This window comes from Schistocerca gregaria, chromosome 9 (assembly GCF_023897955.1).
Source record: "Schistocerca gregaria isolate iqSchGreg1 chromosome 9, iqSchGreg1.2, whole genome shotgun sequence".
Classification (NCBI taxonomy): domain Eukaryota; kingdom Metazoa; phylum Arthropoda; class Insecta; order Orthoptera; family Acrididae; genus Schistocerca; species Schistocerca gregaria.
Genome location: NC_064928.1, coordinates 122,141,665 through 122,159,425, shown reverse-complemented (window position 1 = coordinate 122,159,425; position 17,761 = coordinate 122,141,665). Strand labels below are relative to the sequence as shown.

At 45.5% G+C, this 17,761-nt stretch overlaps 1 protein-coding gene across 6 annotated transcripts in view; it reads left to right on the top strand.

Annotated features, from left to right (window-relative positions):
- LOC126291873 (uncharacterized) overlaps window positions 1-17,761 on the top strand; it is a 234,174-nt gene that overhangs the window by 184,245 nt on the left and 32,168 nt on the right. For all 6 annotated transcript variants that reach the window (XM_049985594.1, XM_049985596.1, XM_049985593.1 and 3 more), the window contains exon 7: window positions 12,077-12,251. In XM_049985594.1, the coding sequence (XP_049841551.1) occupies window positions 12,077-12,251 (175 nt within the window). The remainder of the gene's footprint in view (window positions 1-12,076; window positions 12,252-17,761) is intronic.

Genomic DNA, 17,761 nt, shown 5'->3' with positions numbered 1-17,761 from the left:
ACTGTGCTTTCCAGAATGTGGTATAGGCCTAAATATTAGAAAGATGTAATCGACAGATGCCAAATATCAAAGTGTCACTTCTGGTTTTACTTGAACCAGAACTGCATCTCTAATGCGAGAATTGGATTTTTTTAACAGAACTCGAATCACGCCTCTACAAGTAGGGACCTACTCGAAATCTGTTTTGCTGAATGTATTTAACATTGTGCAGGCATACGTCAAATAACTTCAATGACTGTCATTCAGTATACGGGTGAAAAACAAACAAAAAGTTTAGTTTAAGATACTCTCAAAACCAAAAGGACTAAAACGTGGAAACCCGTACGTACACCACTGTTTCAAATCACTTCACATAACATGATCGCCGCTCTACTGCTATAAAAACATCGCCAGGATGGAGTAATAATGTAATTTACAGAAAGCTGATGTTCGCCTACCACAACACAAAAAGATCCACTGCAGTAAGCCGGCCTTACTGGCCGTGCGGTTCTAGGCGCTACAGTCTGGAACCGAGCGACCGCTACGGTCGCAGGTTCGAATCCTGCCTCGGGCGTTGATGTGTGTGATGTCCTTTGGTTAGTTAGGTTTAATTAGCTCTAAGTTCTAGGCGACTGATGACCTCAGAAGTTGCATAGTGTTCAGAGCCATTTGAACCACTACAGTAAATGTAAGCAAAAGAAAAAAATTATTTTTCCAGGTTGCAATCTCACATCTAAAAAAGCTTTCTTGTCTCGTAAAGAACATGGTGAGTACTATACACTATGTCCTATAACAAGTTTTACGAATATGCAATAACCGGACAAGTTTTACGAATATGGAATAATCAGGCAAGTTTTACGAATATGGAACAACCAGACATGTTTTACGAATATGGAATAACCAGGCAAGTTTTACGAATGTATGAGAGGAGAAGCGTTCTGTTACGTACTTGACATAATTCGCGGTGCCTTCAAAATGCAAATTACAAACACACTGTTTCGCTATACCTATTTAAACTTGTGCTGACGTACGTCAACTGATTTTCAGTGACTGTCATTTAGCAACACGAGTGAAAGACAAGCTTAAAGTGTAGCGTAAGCTACTCTGAAAACCTCAAGCACTTAAAAGTGGAAACAAATGCCGTACACCACATTTGCCAACCACTTCATATTAACAGTATCACTATCCTACTGGCAGGCAGTAATAATAATTTGTAGACAACTAATGACAACCTAGCACACAGAAGATCCAGTACAGTAGCTATAAGCACACAAGATACGCCGCCCTCTTCATTTGAACAAATTAATTTTTGAGGTTATAATATACGTCTAAAATTTCCAATAAAGATTTTTTCTGTTTGAGGTTTCGAATAAACCTGCGATTTCAGTCAATAGATTTCGAACTATCCCGATTATGCTATTTTCATCTCCAGGCTGCCACAAACTCACTCTTCGTGGACTAAACTTATCAGTTTCTCATGCTCCATGTTTTGTGTGATCGTCGGTCGATTTGACCGAAGAAACCAAACTGATTTTAATTTAAATGATTGATGTCCGAAGTCTGTGCGTTCGGGAGATAGGATTGGCTATAGTGTGGCCGCGCTCCTAGAGGCGTACTGATTTGAAAAATTCGGCCGTCTCCGGCCGACGTCGGTCGCCGTCGGAATCCACCGATATCGGAGCCACTGTGACCGCAGCCTTAGTAATCCACATGACCGGAGTGTTGTGTAGCATGCTGGAGACTGGCTGAATCCACCGATATCGGAGCCACTGTGACCGCAGCCTTAGTAATCCACATGACCGGAATGTTGTGTAGCATGCTGGAGACTGGCTGTAGATTATAAATGCATTCAATATCCTATCAACCGAATATGTCCGCTTATTCATTGTCAACAAATCCATCTGTTTCAACAGAAACAAAAAAGTGGCACAAGAGCTCGTATCACGTTGTGAATGCCGAGTAAGCTTCTTTGCAATATTCTTTACTACATTTAAAACACAACTGATAGAGGGTGTGCAGCTATCACACTTCATATACCTACTAATATATTTTTTTCTATTTGTGACTGTCTTGTTACTCTAAGCGTGGAAGGTAAAATGCAACTAAGCCCATGTCATGACAGAATGAAATCGTTCACAAATATGCATTTAAAATGAGTTTGTCATTAATTTCTATACTCACTTTGATCTCGGACATGACTACGGAAAAATTTACAGCATAAAATGATATGCTATTGTCTTTAACTGTTACTCTCCACTTACCTACACTGTTTATTCTGTCCTGATGCTCAGCACACAAACATTGAAAATTTGCTATAATACCTGCTTTGACGACACTTTATTCTTCTCCTCCTCTTCTTTACGTGTACATTATTTTCTTATCTCTGGGACACACCCTGCTGGAGGCTGAGCTTTGTTTAAATATGGCGGTAATCCTGTGAATAATTTTGGGACAACTCCTGATGAAAGCAGTGACCTCTGACGAGGAAACTCGTGACAGCTACCATCAGAGTCCTCTGCTCTCGACACATCACGTTCCTCAAAATGTTTAATACAAACAACGCTTCTGTTGCATGGGTTGCAGTCACTTCTGGGGATGTTTTTTATCCAGCATTCTCTGATTTTCTCTTCAGTTGGGAATCTAAACAAAGGGCTATAAACCTCTTCCATGCTCAATTAGTAGTTGTTTTTACAACCAGAAAGACGACATTTTTCTGGCACCTGCAAAGAGAATGATGCATTAATTGTTCGGCTGGTCCCGGCGGAGGTTCGAGTCCTCCCTCGGGAATGGGTGTGTATGTTTGTCCTTCGGATGATTTAGGTTAAGTAGTGTGTAAGCTTAGGGACTGATGGTCTTAGTCGTTAAGTCCCGTAATATTTCACGCACACACATTAATTGTTAACATCTTAACCCAAAATACTATTATGTAAGAGCAGCAAATGAGTAATTCAATAGACTTGTTTGTTGTACTGCTAGGACATGACGAAACTAAGTCTACGAATTGAGGAGAATGTAAGGAAATATTCATAATATTATTATGTAATGACTTATCGGAAGATTTGTGTTCTAAATTTATAAATACGAAACATTAATTCCAAGTTATGTATATAATTTTTGTTCCGATTCTGTAGGCGGAAGTCGTTCAGGTAGCACGGCTGCACATATACACTGAAGAGCCAAAGAGACTGGTACACCTGCCTGATATCGCCTATGGCCCCCGCCAGCACGCAGAAGTGCCGCAACACGACGTGGCATAGACTAGACTAATGTCTGAAGTAGTGCTGGAGGGAACTAACAGCATGAATGCTGCATGGCTGCCCATAAATCCGTAACAGTACGAAGGGGTGGAGATGATTTCTGAACAGCACGTTGCAAGGCATCCCAGATATGCTCAATAATTTTCATGTCCCAGGAATTTGGTGGACAGCAGGAGTGTTTAAACTCAGAAGAGTGTTCCTGGAGCCACTCTGTAGCAATTCTGGACATGTGGGGTGTCGCATTGTCTTGCCTTAATTGCCAAAGTCAGTCGGAATGCACAGTTGACATGAATGGATGCAAATGCTCAGGCAGGATGCTTACTTACATGTCACCTGTCAGAGTTGTATCTAGACATGTCAGGGGTCCAACTGTACGCGCCCCACTCCATTACAAAGCTTCCACCAGCTTGAACAGTCCCCTGCTTTAATGCAGGATCCTTGATTCATGAGGTTGTCTCCATGGCCGTACACGTGCATACACTCAATAGAATTTGAAACGAGACTCGTCTGACAAGGCAACATGTTTAAAGTCATCAAAAGTCCAATATCGGTGTTGACGGGCCAAGGCGAGGCGTAAAGCTTTGTGTCGTGCAGTCATCAAGGGTACACGAGTGGTCCTTCGTCACCGAAAGCCCATATCGATGATCTTTCTTTTTATGGTTCGCTCTCTGACACTTGCTGATGGCCAGGCATTGAAATCTGCTGCAATTTGCGGAAGAGTTGCACTTCTGTCACGTTCAACGTTTCTCTCCAGTTGCCTTTGGTCGTGTTCGTGCAGGATCTTTTCCGGCCGCAGTGATGTCGGAGACCTGATGGTTTACCGGATTCCTGATATTCGCGGTACACTCGTGAAATGGTCATACGAGAAAATCCTCATTTTATGGCTACCTCGGAGATGCTGTGTCCCATCGCTCGTGCTCTGTAGCAGTTCTGGACATGTGGAGTGTCGCATTGTCCTGCCGGAATTTCCCAAGTCCGTCGGAATGCACAATGGACATGAATGGATGCAGGTGCTCGGGCAGGATGTTTACTTACGTGTCACCGGTCAGAGTTCTACACTCCTGGAAATGGAAAAAAGAACACATTGACACTGGTGTGTCAGACCCACCATACTTGCTCCGGACACTGCGAGAGGGCTGTACAAGCAATGATCACACGCACGGCACAGCGGACACACCAGGAACCGCGGTGTTGGCCGTCGAATGGCGCTAGCTGCGCAGCATTTGTGCACCGCCGCCGTCAGTGTCAGCCAGTTTGCCGTGGCATACGGAGTTCCATCGCAGTCTTTAACACTGGTAGCATGCCGCGACAGCGTGGACGTGAACCGTATGTGCAGTTGACGGACTTTGAGCGAGGGCGTATAGTGGGCATGCGGGAGGCCGGGTGGACGTACCGCCGAATTGCTCAACACGTGGGGCGTGAGGTCTCCACAGTACATCGATGTTGTCGCCAGTGGTCGGCGGAAGGTGCACGTGCCCGTCGACCTGGGACCGGACCGCAGCGACGCACGGATGCACCCCAAGACCGTAGGATCCTACGCAGTGCCGTAGGGGACCGCACCGCCACTTCCCAGCAAATTAGGGACACTGTTGCTCCTGGGGTATGGGCGAGGACCATTCGCAACCGTCTCGATGAAGCTGGGCTACGGTCCCGCACACCGTTAGGCCGTCTTCCGCTCACGCCCCAACATCGTGCAGCCCGCCTCCAGTGGTGTCGCGACAGGCGTGAATGGAGGGACGAATGGAGACGTGTCGTCTTCAGCGATGAGAGTCGCTTCTGCCTTGGTACCAATGATGGTCGTATGCGTGTTTGGCGCCGTGCAGGTGAGCGCCACAATCAGGACTGCATACGACCGAGGCACACAGGGCCAACACCCGGCATCATGGTGTGGGGAGCGATCTCCTACACTGGCCGTACACCTCTGGTGATCGTCGAGGGGACACTGAATAGTGCACGGTACATCCAAACCGTCATCGAACCCATCGTTCTACCATTCCTAGACCGGCAAGGGAACTTGCTGTTCCAACAGGACAATGCACGTCCGCATGTATCCCGTGCCACCCAACGTGCTCTAGAAGGTGTAAGTCAACTACCCTGGCCAGCAAGATCTCCGGATCTGTCCCGCATTGAGCATGTTTGGGACTGGATGAAGCGTCGTCTCACGCGGTCTGCACGTCCAGCACGAACGCTGGTCCAACTGAGGCGCCAGGTGGAAATGGCATGGAAAGCCGTTCCACAGGACTACATCCAGCATCTCTACGATCGTCTCCATGGGAGAAAGCCACGTTAAAACTCTCTTAACTCTGGAAAACCTGCCGTTGTAGCAACAGCAACCGATGTTACAATCGCGCCAGACACGTGTTGTATATAGGCGTTGCCGACCGCAGCGCCGTATTCTGCCTGTTTACATATCTCTGTATTTGTATATGCATGCCTATATCGGTGTCTCTGTAGGTTACCGGGTGGTTTAGCTCTTCGTCCTAATTGATCTCTGTAGGGATAATTTGTCAGTATTAAAGCTTTTTTTGTGATTTTTCTTGACCTGACATTCAGTGATATGGCAGCTTTTGGGATAGGGAAAAAAACAGTCAAACGACTGAATCCAGTCTATTTTTTCCGATGACTTTTGAGATTGTTGGCTATCCTGCTGAGGTTTCCAAACATGCTGTTAAACCTAACACCCCTTTTATCTCTGTTGGTGTTTTTGGTGCTGTCTGTCTCACTTCTGGTAACTCTTCATTCGATGGATCAGAGTGATTCACATTGAAAAAAAAAAAAAGAGTACACGTGATAGCAATATTATAGGACTAAATAACCACTGTTTTTAACTCAGTTTGCTAGAATAAATTTAATATGCTAGAATAATTTATTATCAATAGTTAAATATTTAGTTGCAGTTATTGTTTGAAAAATATAGTATTTGCACTTTAAATTATATTCACGTTCTTAGCAGAGGACCAGCAATAGCCTCTTGCACGTATTTCTTGCCAGTGAAATAAATACGGTATATCCTAACACAGTTTGCACAGACGATATCCTAAAGTACTTTTACGGTGTTTTGTGAAAGGGCCCAGTGGTCCGTTCATGGTGTCTACGCCATAAGATCTGCCATGCACGCCATTAGATAGGAAATTACTGCAAAAAATACAAGTAGATGAGATGCACTTACTAATGGTATAAGACGAGTACACCTGGAACAATCACTGCTATCACCCGACTCTACATCACATAAAACAATTTCTTTCATGCAATTACATCATGTCTTCACTGTAACATACAGATTTCAAATTAAGATGGTGGCTTGTTTATCAGGATTTAAATCGGTTAAGCACATTTGGATAGTAGCAGTCATCGCACAATCAAAAATACAGCGACGTCCTGTCCATTAATGGCAAACCTACCCTACATCGAAAATCTGTATAAGATCTACTCTCTGTGTAAACAGTGAGCATTACCGCTCGCTATCAAACAAACCATTTCTGTTTCTTTTTTTGCTTAATGCATCCTAACGTAAGATGAAATGCGTCAGCTGCACGTCGTTAATGGGTGCCTCACTCTTCAAGCACTTCTTTTAACTACACATTCATATATTTACTAATGTATGTAAGGATTAGGGCCTTCACGCACTGTGTTACATCTAACCAGACTTCCTCAGTAAGCAAACACAACAGTTCGTGCGGCACATGAACAATATATAATTGTAATGAAAGTGACAATAATAATGATGATATGCATAGTAATGAATATATGCAGTTTACGAAATTTTAGTCCTTTAAACAATCAGAAATGTACTCCTTATATGTGAGTAGTGACATATAACAATATGACACCAGTGCAGAAGAAACCAATGTGGAGAAGGAGTTGACTGGTCAGAGGAAAAACCAAGAAAAAGTAGGGTAAGATTAGCAGATGAGATGTTAAGACGAAAATAGAAATAGAAAGGAATGAGAAACTCACATATAGTTTATAGTGTGAGAGAGATACTTGTTCCGTATTTGACAGGAAGAAAACAGTTGGGATGTGCAGAGAGGGAATCTGCACCGATGATAACAGATAAAGCTTTCATCTCCTCTTGGATGCAGTGGTTTTGGATAAGAAGCAGGCATCAGGGAAGATCCTTCCAGGGTATGGCTGAACTGAAGGAGGAATTGGAGAACAATTTACTGTTATGCAAAGGTGCAGCAAAGACGTTGGGCAAATGAGATCTGGTTACAGTTATGGCACGATGTAGGCGCTTCAAGTCTAAAGGACACCAGAGACTAAGAAAGCAATGAGGTAAACGGAGCAGTGTCAAAGCTGCAACATGTCCTGTTGGTTGTCAGGAATGTGTGTACGTCTGCTGAACTTCTGCATCTGAATACACGTATCTGTAGGACACAGAAGCACCCCTGCCCGCTTCCAGTTACACTACGGTAAAATCTATTCATAACGAAATCCAAATGCGAATGTCAAATTATTTGGTATATACATTGAATCGCCAAAGAAACTGGTATATGCATGCGTATTCAAATACAGCGATGCGGTCAGTAACGCCTATATAAGATAACAAGTGTCTGGCACAGTTGTTAGACCGGTTACTGATGCTACAGTGGCAGAATATTAAGATTTAAATGAGTTTCAACTTGCTATTATAGTCGGCGCACGAGCGATGGGACACAGCACCTCCGAGGTAGCCATGAAGTAGGGATTTTCCTGCACGACCCTTTCACAAGTGTACCGTGAATATCAGGAATCCGGTAAACATCAGGTCTCCGACATCGCTGCTTCCGGAAAAAGATCCTGCACGAACACGACCAACGGCAACTGAAGAGAATCGTTCAATGTGACAGGAGTGCAACCTTTCCACAAATTTCTGCAGATTTCAGTACTGGGCCATCAACAAGTGTCAGCGTGCGAACCGTTCAAAGAATCATAATCGAAATGGGGTTTCGGAGCCGAAAGCCACCTCGTGTACCCTTGATGACTGCACGACACAAAGCTTTACTCCTCGCCTGGGCCCGTCAACACCGACATTGGACTGTTGATGACTGGGAATATGTTGCCTGGTCGGACGAGTCTCGTTTCAAATTGTGTCCAGCAGTTGGACTTGTACGCGTATAGAGACAAACTCATGAATCCATGCACACTGCAAGTCAGCAGGGGACTGTTTAAGCTGATGGAGGCTCTAATAGTGTGTAGCGTGCTGAGTTGGAGTGACGTGGAACCGGTAATACATCTAGATACGGCTCTGACAGGTGACACGTACGTAAGCAACCTGTCTGATCACCTGCATCCATTAATGTCCATTGTGCATTCCGACGGACTTGGGCAATTCCAGCAGGAGAAAATTCTTCAGTTGCTGTGAGTGTTTTTCTGTGTGAATTCCTAAGGGACTAAACTGCTGAGGTCCTCGGTCCCTCCACTAACAAATTACTTAAAGTAACTAAAACTAGCTTATGCTAAGAACACAACACACATCGATGCTCGTGGAATGACTCGAACCTCCGGCGGGAGGAGCCGTGCAGTCTGTGACGTGGCGTCCCCAACTGCGCGACCACTTCGCGAGGCTCTATGAGTCACTTTCATGTTCGGCGACCATACCAGGATTTTGTGACTTCCAAATTCTTACACTATGGCTGTTTACTTTACCCGATAGATAAAACTTCGATTAGTCCGAAAAGATGAGTCGTTCGGATAAAGTGTCATCTGCCGTATCCTGGAGAACTGAAATGCGAAATTCGTAACTTTTGTTACGGTCGCCGGGATGCAGTTGCTGCAGTAACTGCAACTTGTATGATTTCACATGCAGGCGTCGTTTCAGAACACGCCACAAAGTTGTCTGGGGAAGATGAAGTCCCTGGCCTGCCGTCTTGTGGACTTCCGAGCGCTCTGTGTGGACGCATCTTGGATACTCTACATTTTCGTCAGACGTGCATGGCCAAGTTCTCTGCCCTTTGCGTATGCAATCAACTTCGAAGAATTTTGTGTGCCAGTCATAAATCTACTTTTGCAGAGGCGGCTTCTTGCTGAATCGCCGGCAGAATGCACGTAAACAATGGATTGACGACGCGCAAACTCCAACGCACAAAATGATTTCCCTCGTAGTGAAGTCGCCATAGTGCTATAAATGAACAACAGCGGAGCTGTTTCAAAAATATTGAAACTTCCTCTATCCAGTGACATGTGCAATTAGTTTCTGTCTTTTGCAGTTTGTCTGTAGTAAATAACTGATATCTGTTGTTTCTTTTTGAATGACCCGGTGGTTTCAGACCTTTTCTAAACTTGTTCATTAGGCTGTTGGTAAATAATACGAAAGTAATAACACCAGTGTAACTAGGATTTTGTGACTTCAACCGTAAAGATTTTACATGATTAACGTTAAATATTTAACGCATTAAGTAATCAGACGTTTGAAGCTGTCATTTTTTATATGTGGAAGTTCGATTATGTAACGAATCCAGGTTCAAAAGGGGGGGGGGGGGGGTGAGGCACCTTACTAGAAATAAACAACTTACTTACCAGTAACCTTACCCCACCCTTTCACCCCCCAATTCGTTAGAGTGTCTATTAAGGATAACAAACACCGATCGAGGTGACTCGGTAGTCAGCTCACTGAGTAACATCTATTTTCGACCTATTTTGTACCTGCATCGATGTTTCTATGTCAATGTGTAGTACTGTGTATGGTTCAAAAATGGTTCAAATGGCTCTGAGCACTATGGGACTTAACATCTGTGGTCATCAGTCCCCTAGAACTTAGAACTACTTAAACCTAACTAACCTAAGGACAGCACACACAGCCATGCCCGAGGCAGGATTCGAACTTGCGACCGTAGCAGTCACGCGGTTCCGGACTGTAGTGCCTAGAACTGCATGGCCACCCCGGCCGGCTGTGGAAGACAAACATAAGGTATAGAATAAGGTACTATGAACACCTAGAGCACTGAAAAATGTAAAAATAAAAAGACACCTTAACTGCGAGACCACCGCGGCCGGCTACTGCGTACGTATAATGTTGTATCTGTCATGGAAATTCTTTGACTATGTATACATGTTTCAGTTATGTGAAATTTTGTTTAAATTATGCTTGTGAATTTAAATAATTACTGAAATGATATGCTATATAATATACCGTAAATGACTTCGTCCATAGTTATGGAAGATAGGGTTGAATGTAAGAGATGTAGGGGCGCCCTGCAGCTACGGAAGTAACCTGACGGAGTGGAAAACGTGTGGTTGGCGCGTAAGTGGCAACTTCATCTTTGTGACGGATGAGTCTGGGCTGAGCAATACTGTGGGTAACATCTCGTTAGCAGGAGCGGATAATTGTGGCTGATATTCCTGCCGTTTTGAGGCCAGAATAGCTTAACGGCAGTATTTCTGGACCTCGGATGCTGCATTGGTGGTACCATTATCATGGCATGTTTTTTGGCCCTATACATAATATCTACGCCAAGGAGATCAGTTACAGGACGAGACCAACAGTACAGCCATGACTGTATCGCCGCCAGGTTAATAGCCACTGCAAATTTCTCCACCAGAGCCACCAGCCTTTCACTAAATTGTTCATAATTGGCACTCTGTAAATGGATTAACAATCGTGGCGTTGCTAAAAAAACTCTGTCTTACACCTGTCATAATTCCAAATCACAAACGTGGACAGGAATCCTGTCCTAGTGAACTTAATTCCGAGTGTCCTAATTTATTATGAGAAAGTGACTATACTTGAATTTAATGTTGTGTTGTCATTCGCACAGCCAATTATGTTTTTGAGTTGGTCAAAAGACTACTTGTGGAAGCACATTTGATACTTCAACAGTTGCAGTTTGTTGAGCTTTACTTAATAATTATTGATAAGAATACTTACCATTTCTCACCGAGCGAGGTGGTGCAGTGGTTAGACACTGGACTGGCATTCGGGAGGACGACGGTTCAATCCCGCGTCCGGCCATCCTGATTTAGGTTCTCCGTGATTTCCCTAAACCGCTCCAGGCAAATGCCGGGATGGTTCCTTTCAAAGGGCACGGCCGACTTCCTTTCCCGTCCTTCCCTAATCCGATGAGACCGATGACCTCGCTGTCTGGTCTCCTTCCCCAACTTACCATTTCTCATACATACCGGTGTACTTCCCTTAATGAGCATGGTTCTTAAAACCAAGAAAGGTTGTCCTTATGGACTAGGCTAGCTAAAGAAACAATGTAAAGGCTCCTTCAGAGCCAGTGTAGTTTGATTTGCATTCTATTTAGTTGCTTCAAACTGAGTTTAAGAAAGAACTATATACTGTGTTAAAGTGGGTTTAATGCACAAGCATAGACACTGGCGACCGATTTAATATGGAATGTTACAACTTGCTTTTGTGCTGGGAAAACGTCTGTTCCAAACCCACCTGTTTACTGTTGGTTGTACTCTGCTGGAGTGTTTAGGAAAAGAATCCCAGTTTGATTGTTCTGTTTCCATTAGGTTATCTCACGGTCAACTTTCTCAAAAACTCCTCACAGAGGTATAACGTTAGCATAGATTTACGGTTGTCGGTGGTACCGTTATAACTGGACTCGCATTCTGGAGAACATCGGTTCAAATCCCCATCCAGAAATCCAAATTTATGTTTCCCGTGATCTCCATAAACCGCTTCAGGCAAATGACAGTATGGTTCCCTTGAAAAGGGTCACGGACTATCTCCTTCCCATAGTTTCGTATCCTGGCCTCGAGCCCTGTCTCTAATGGTCGCACTATCGACGAGAGACTAAACTCTTTTCTTCTGGTCGTACAGTGGCTAGAGACCTAATGAGTGGTGATGAAACGAGAATATTGAGATGTGCCTGATTTGTAAGTGAAGGACGGCCGCCGTGTTGTGGTTGCAGCCCCAACTGCTGTTCCTGGTGCCGCCTATGGTGCTGTTCTTGGGGGGACACCCCATGGTGCAGCGCCGCCACCTCGAGTCGGTGCGCTTCGTCGTGTCTGGAGCGGCTCCAGCGGGCCAGATGGACATCGACCGCTTCCTGGAGAGGGCGTCGCCTGCCACGAGCTTCGTCCAGGGTGAGCAGAGACCAAGTCTCTCCAGCACTTAACGTTTTCTTTCTTGAGTCATCAGTTTGTGACTGCTTTGATGCGCCCTGCCACTTACTTTACTTTCCTTTTTCGTGTCCAGAGATTTGTTCAAAGCCTTTCAGCCCAATGTCGGGCCAAGTCCAATGCTTCTCTCTTCTCAAGCCATAGTTCGTCAAGGGTATACCTTGTGGGGCAGATGGAACACTGTAGAAGGTGTTCCATATCCTGAACTTCACCACAGTCGCATTTGTTGTCTCCTTCGTCCTTGAAGCCCCATTTGACTAGGTTTGCTTTAACTCGTGCTTCGCCTGTTCCGATGCGGTTCAGTGTTCTCCAAATCTTCCAGCTTGATGTACTGCCGCTGGGTATTTCTCGTGAGGCAGGGTACTCCTTCGGAGGCTCGTTCAATTCACTAGTGAGAAATCTCTTGCGGAATTTAAGTCTGCTACGTCCACATGAAGAACCATGCAGCGGGTGGCGCTCGTCGAAAATCTGTTTAAATTTTTCTGTATATTCGTGCGCAATTCTTCGGGATTCAGGAGATGAGAATCCAGCCACTAATTCCTCTCCTGCACGAACCTCTTCATCTTAGAGTAACACCTGGAAACCTATGTCCTCTTGTTTCCTGGATTTATGTCTATGTCTTCCTCTACAGCTTTTACTCTCTGCAGCTCCCTTTAGTACCATGAAGGTTGTTCCCTGATGTTTTACTACAAGTCCTTCTTCTTGTCATTATTTTCCATATGTTCCTCCCTTCCAAAATTCTATGGAGACCCTTCTTATTCCATATCAGGCCACGTAATTTAACATCACGTTATCACACCGCATCCCAAATCTTCGATTCTCTTATGTCCTGGTTCTTTTTTTTTCTTTTTTTTTTACAGTCCCCTGTATTACTACCATATAATACCGTACTCCAAAAGTCCATATTTCCTCGGATTAAGACCCATTTTTTAAACTAGTAGACTTATTTTAGCCAGGAGTGCTCTATTCCCAGTGTTACTCTACTTTTTACTTCCACCTTCCTTTGTCCGTCATGAGTTACTTTGCTTTCAAGATCGCAGAATTCCTTCACTTCACCTGCTTTGTGCTCTCCAGTTTTGATGTTAACGTTGTCTCCTCATTATATTACTCTTTCATTGGCTTACTCTCAAGCTGTATTCTGTACTCACTAGATTCTTCATCCCATTCAAATGGCCCTGCAGTTCTCCCTCGCTTACACAGGGGGTGGAAATGTTATCAGCAGATCTTATCGATGACATCGTTTCACCCTGAATGATAATCCCTCTCCTGAACCTAACTTTTACTGCCATCAGTGCTTCTTCGATGTATACATTGAACAGTAGGACTTAAAGACTGGATCTATTAAACGCTTTTGAATGACAGCATTTCGTTCTTGGTCTTCTGTTGGTTCTTGTGCATGATGTATCTTCCCAAAAAAAAAAAAAAAAAAAAAAAAAAAAAAAAAAAAAAAAAAAAAAAAGATGTGTCATGAAGGAGTTATGCAAATTGGTCACAAATTGATATTCATACGTATATCGATGGAAAAAACGAATCTTCGGTGGCCGATGGAGACTGTGTGACGTTGTAGTGCAGTTTCATCGAACTGCTGACAGGGGTAGTAGACATGGGACGTATCAACCCCAGGGCACAAAGTCTTTGCGAATTTCGTTACGTGTCTTAGTTCGACAGTAAGTACGCCTCGCTGACAGGCGCATAAATAATCTACGTCTACATCAACATTTATACTCCGCAAGCCACCAAACGGTGTGTGGCGGAGGGCACTTAACGTGCCACTGTCATTACCTCCCTTTCCTTTTCCAGTCGCGTAAGGTTCGCGGGAAGAACGACTGCCGGAAAGCCTCCGAGGGCGCTCGAATCTCTCTAATTTTACACTCGTGATCTCCTCGGGAGGTATAAGTAGGAGGAAGCAATATATTCGATACCTCATCCAGAAACGCACCCTCTCGAAACCTCGACAGCTATCTACTCCGCGATGCAGAGCACCTCTCTTGCAGAGAGGCCACTTGAGCTTGCTAAACATCTCAGTATCGCTGTCACCCTTACCGAATAACCCTGTGACGAAACGAGCCGCTCTTCTTTGGATCTTCTCTATCTCCTCCGTCAACCCGATCTGGTACGGATCCCACACTGATGAGCAATACTCAAGTATAGGTCGAAAGAGTGTTTTGTAAGCCACCTCCTTTATTGATGGACTACATTTTCTAAGGACTCTCCCAACGAATCTCAACCTGGTACCCGCCTTACCAACAATTAATTCTATATGATCATTCCACTTCAAATCGTTCCACACGCATATTCCCAGATATTTTACAGAAGTAACCGCTACCAGTGTTTGTTTCGCTATATACACTCCTGGAAATGGAAAAAAGAACACATTGACACCGGTGTGTCAGACCCACCATACTTGCTCCGGACACTGCGAGAGGGCTGTACAAGCAATGATCACACGCACGGCACAGCGGACACACCAGGAACCGCGGTGTTGGCCGTCGAATGGCGCTAACTGCGCAGCATTTGTGCACCGCCGCCGACAGTGTCAGCCAGTTTGCCGTGGCATACGGATCTCCATCGCAGTCTTTAACACGGTAGCATGCCGCGACAGCGTGGACGTGAACCGTATGTGCAGTTGATGGACTTTGAGCGAGGGCGCATAGTGGGCATGCGGGAGGCCGGGTGGACGTACCGCCGAATTGCTCAACACGTGGGGTTTGAGGTCTCCACAGTACATCGATGTTGTCGCCAGTGGTCGGCGGAAGGTGCACGTGCCCGTCGACCTGCGACCGGACCGCAGCGACGCACGGATGCACGCCAAGACCGTAGGATCCTACGCAGTGCCGTAGGGGATCGCACCACCACTTCCCAGCAAATTAGGGACACTGTTGGTCCTGGGGTATCGGCGAGGACCATTCGCAACCGTCTCCATGAAGCTGGGCTACGGTCCCGCACACCGTTAGGCCGTCTTCCGCTCACGCCCCAACATCGTGCAGCCCGCCTCCAGTGGTGTCGCGACAGGCGTGAATGGAGGGACGAATGGAGACGTGTCGTCTTCAGCGATGAGAGTCGCTTCTGCCTTGGTGCCAATGATGGTCGTATGCGTGTTTGGCGCCGTGCAGGTGAGCGCCACAATCAGGACTGCATACGACCGAGGCACACAGGGCCAACACCCGGCATCATGGTGTGGGGAGCGATCTCCTACACTGGCCGTACACCTCTGGTGATCGTCGAGGGGACACTGAATAGTGCACTGTACATCCAAACCGTCATCGAACCCATCGTTCTACCATTCCTAGACCGGCAAGGGAACTTGCTGTTCCAACTGGACAATGCACGTCCGCATGTATCCCGTGCCACCCAACGTGCTCTAGAAGGTGTATGTCAACTACCCTGGCCAGCAAGATCTCCGGATCTGTCCCCCATTGAGCATGTTTGGGACTGGATGAAGCGTCGTCTCACGCGGTCTGCACGTCCAACACGAACGCTGGTCCAACTGAGGCGCCAGGTGGAAATGGCATGGAAAGCCGTTCCACAGGATTACATCCAGCATCTCTACGATTGTCTCCATGGGAGAATAGCAGCCTGCATTGCTGCGAAAGGTGGATATACACTGTACTAGTGCCGACATAATGGATGCTCAGTTGCCTGTGTCTATGTGCCTGTGGTTCTGTCAGTGTGATCATGTGATGTATCTGACCCCAGGAATGTGTCAATAAAGTTTCCCCTTCGTGGGACAATGAATTCACGGTGTTCTTATTTCAATTTCCAGGAGTGTAGATATTATAGCCCTACGTCGCAGCAGTGAATACTTTACCATTCTTCTGGTCAAGGTGGCACTCTACGATGCATTCGGCTCCTGAAGCCATGGACAGCGGCAATCTGTTATTAGATGCGCGTTCCCGAAAAATGCAATTATGCAGTCTTGCGATTGGTTAAATCAGAACGCAGGTACTTCCTTAAGAGCCTCTGAAACCCAGACAGATTCCCGTGTGCAGGTGGACCCGTTTGCTGGTCTGCCAAACCAATTTGACTCTGTGGCACGACTGTGCATGTCGGAATACGTCAAATGTTTAGACGGCCGACTCAAGACAAATAAGTACAACCACGCGTCACTCGTTGTGACTGTTATGATATAAGCAGTACCTCTGACGGTTCAGGAGGTGACTTGCACGGGCTCTAAGTCGCACCCTAGCAGAGGTCATAAAGTCTCACCGTTTTGGTAGAGACCTGCAGTTCTTTACTAGCGTTGTGCCAGTACAAGAGACTTGTACAAGAGTGCCGATCTCCCTTTCTCTCCGTTTCCTCGTCAGCTCGGTTGCAAAAGCACATTTATCTTTTTTGACTTCCCTCATTTTCTTTACTAGCGTTGTGCCAGTACAAGAGACTTGTACAAGAGTGCCAATCTCCCTTTCTCTCCGTTTCCTCGTCAGCTCGGTTCCAAAAGCACATTTATCTTTTTGGACTTCCCCCATTTTCAATTTTCACACAAGGGAATCATGAGCTGGAGCCCATCATTCTAAGCTCTGTGAATGGTCTTTGCACTGCATACCGATTTGACCAATCAGAGACTTAATTAGCAGAAAATGGAAAAAAATCAGCTTCACGACCTCTTTCCCACATGTTCGCCATGTCTTTTGCTAACACAATACAGGGTGGAAGCACATCCCTCCATAAACAGCTTGTTATCTTCCCTGTTGCGTCCATTTCGAAGTTTGCAAAGAACGGTCATAAACTCGCATTGATAAAACATGTTTTGAAACAGAGTCTGGAAGTCTCGGCCCCAGTTTCCCTGTCCCACGGACATTTGCAGAATGTTTACATTTCTTTTGGTGGCTTGCTCGCTAACAAAGCCTACAATGCGCTGTCGGCGACTTTTCGGCTCTAGGCTGTACACCCGGATGTCTAGCCCCAAAGCTTAATGTGTTTCTGTATAATGCGACGGCCGCATGGGGCTTCTGGAAATGTCTCCTCTCCGTTCACCAGAAAAAAACGCGCTTTGTCGCCCCACCAACGCCGTGCTTTTACTGCAGTCGTTTAAGTCGGCACCCTGTTCCTCTGAACGCAGGTAAAGCTTACTGTATTTCTTTCCCTAGAGCACGCAAACAAGACCATAAACTGCTGCCCACCATTTCATCACAATGTATGGAGTCAACACACCGCAGATCGTATTCCCTACACTGAATCAAAAGTGAGAGTGCCCTGCAATCTCTCAACCCTCACCACGAACTGGTTGAAACCATTTTTTATTTAACGCAACAAAAAAGTTCTTTTGGGTGAGCAAGATAAATGAGACACCGTGTATATATTATTAATGCGAAACGGCCTATAATCTCTTCAGTGCAGATGCACAGCAGAATCAAACTCTTACGTGAATCGGCGAAATGCTGTGAGTAACGAGGATAATGGGCAAAGGGCACTACATTAGAAATTGAAGATTTCTATCTGATGGAACGCATGCAGCTGTAATGATCGCTGTGTCC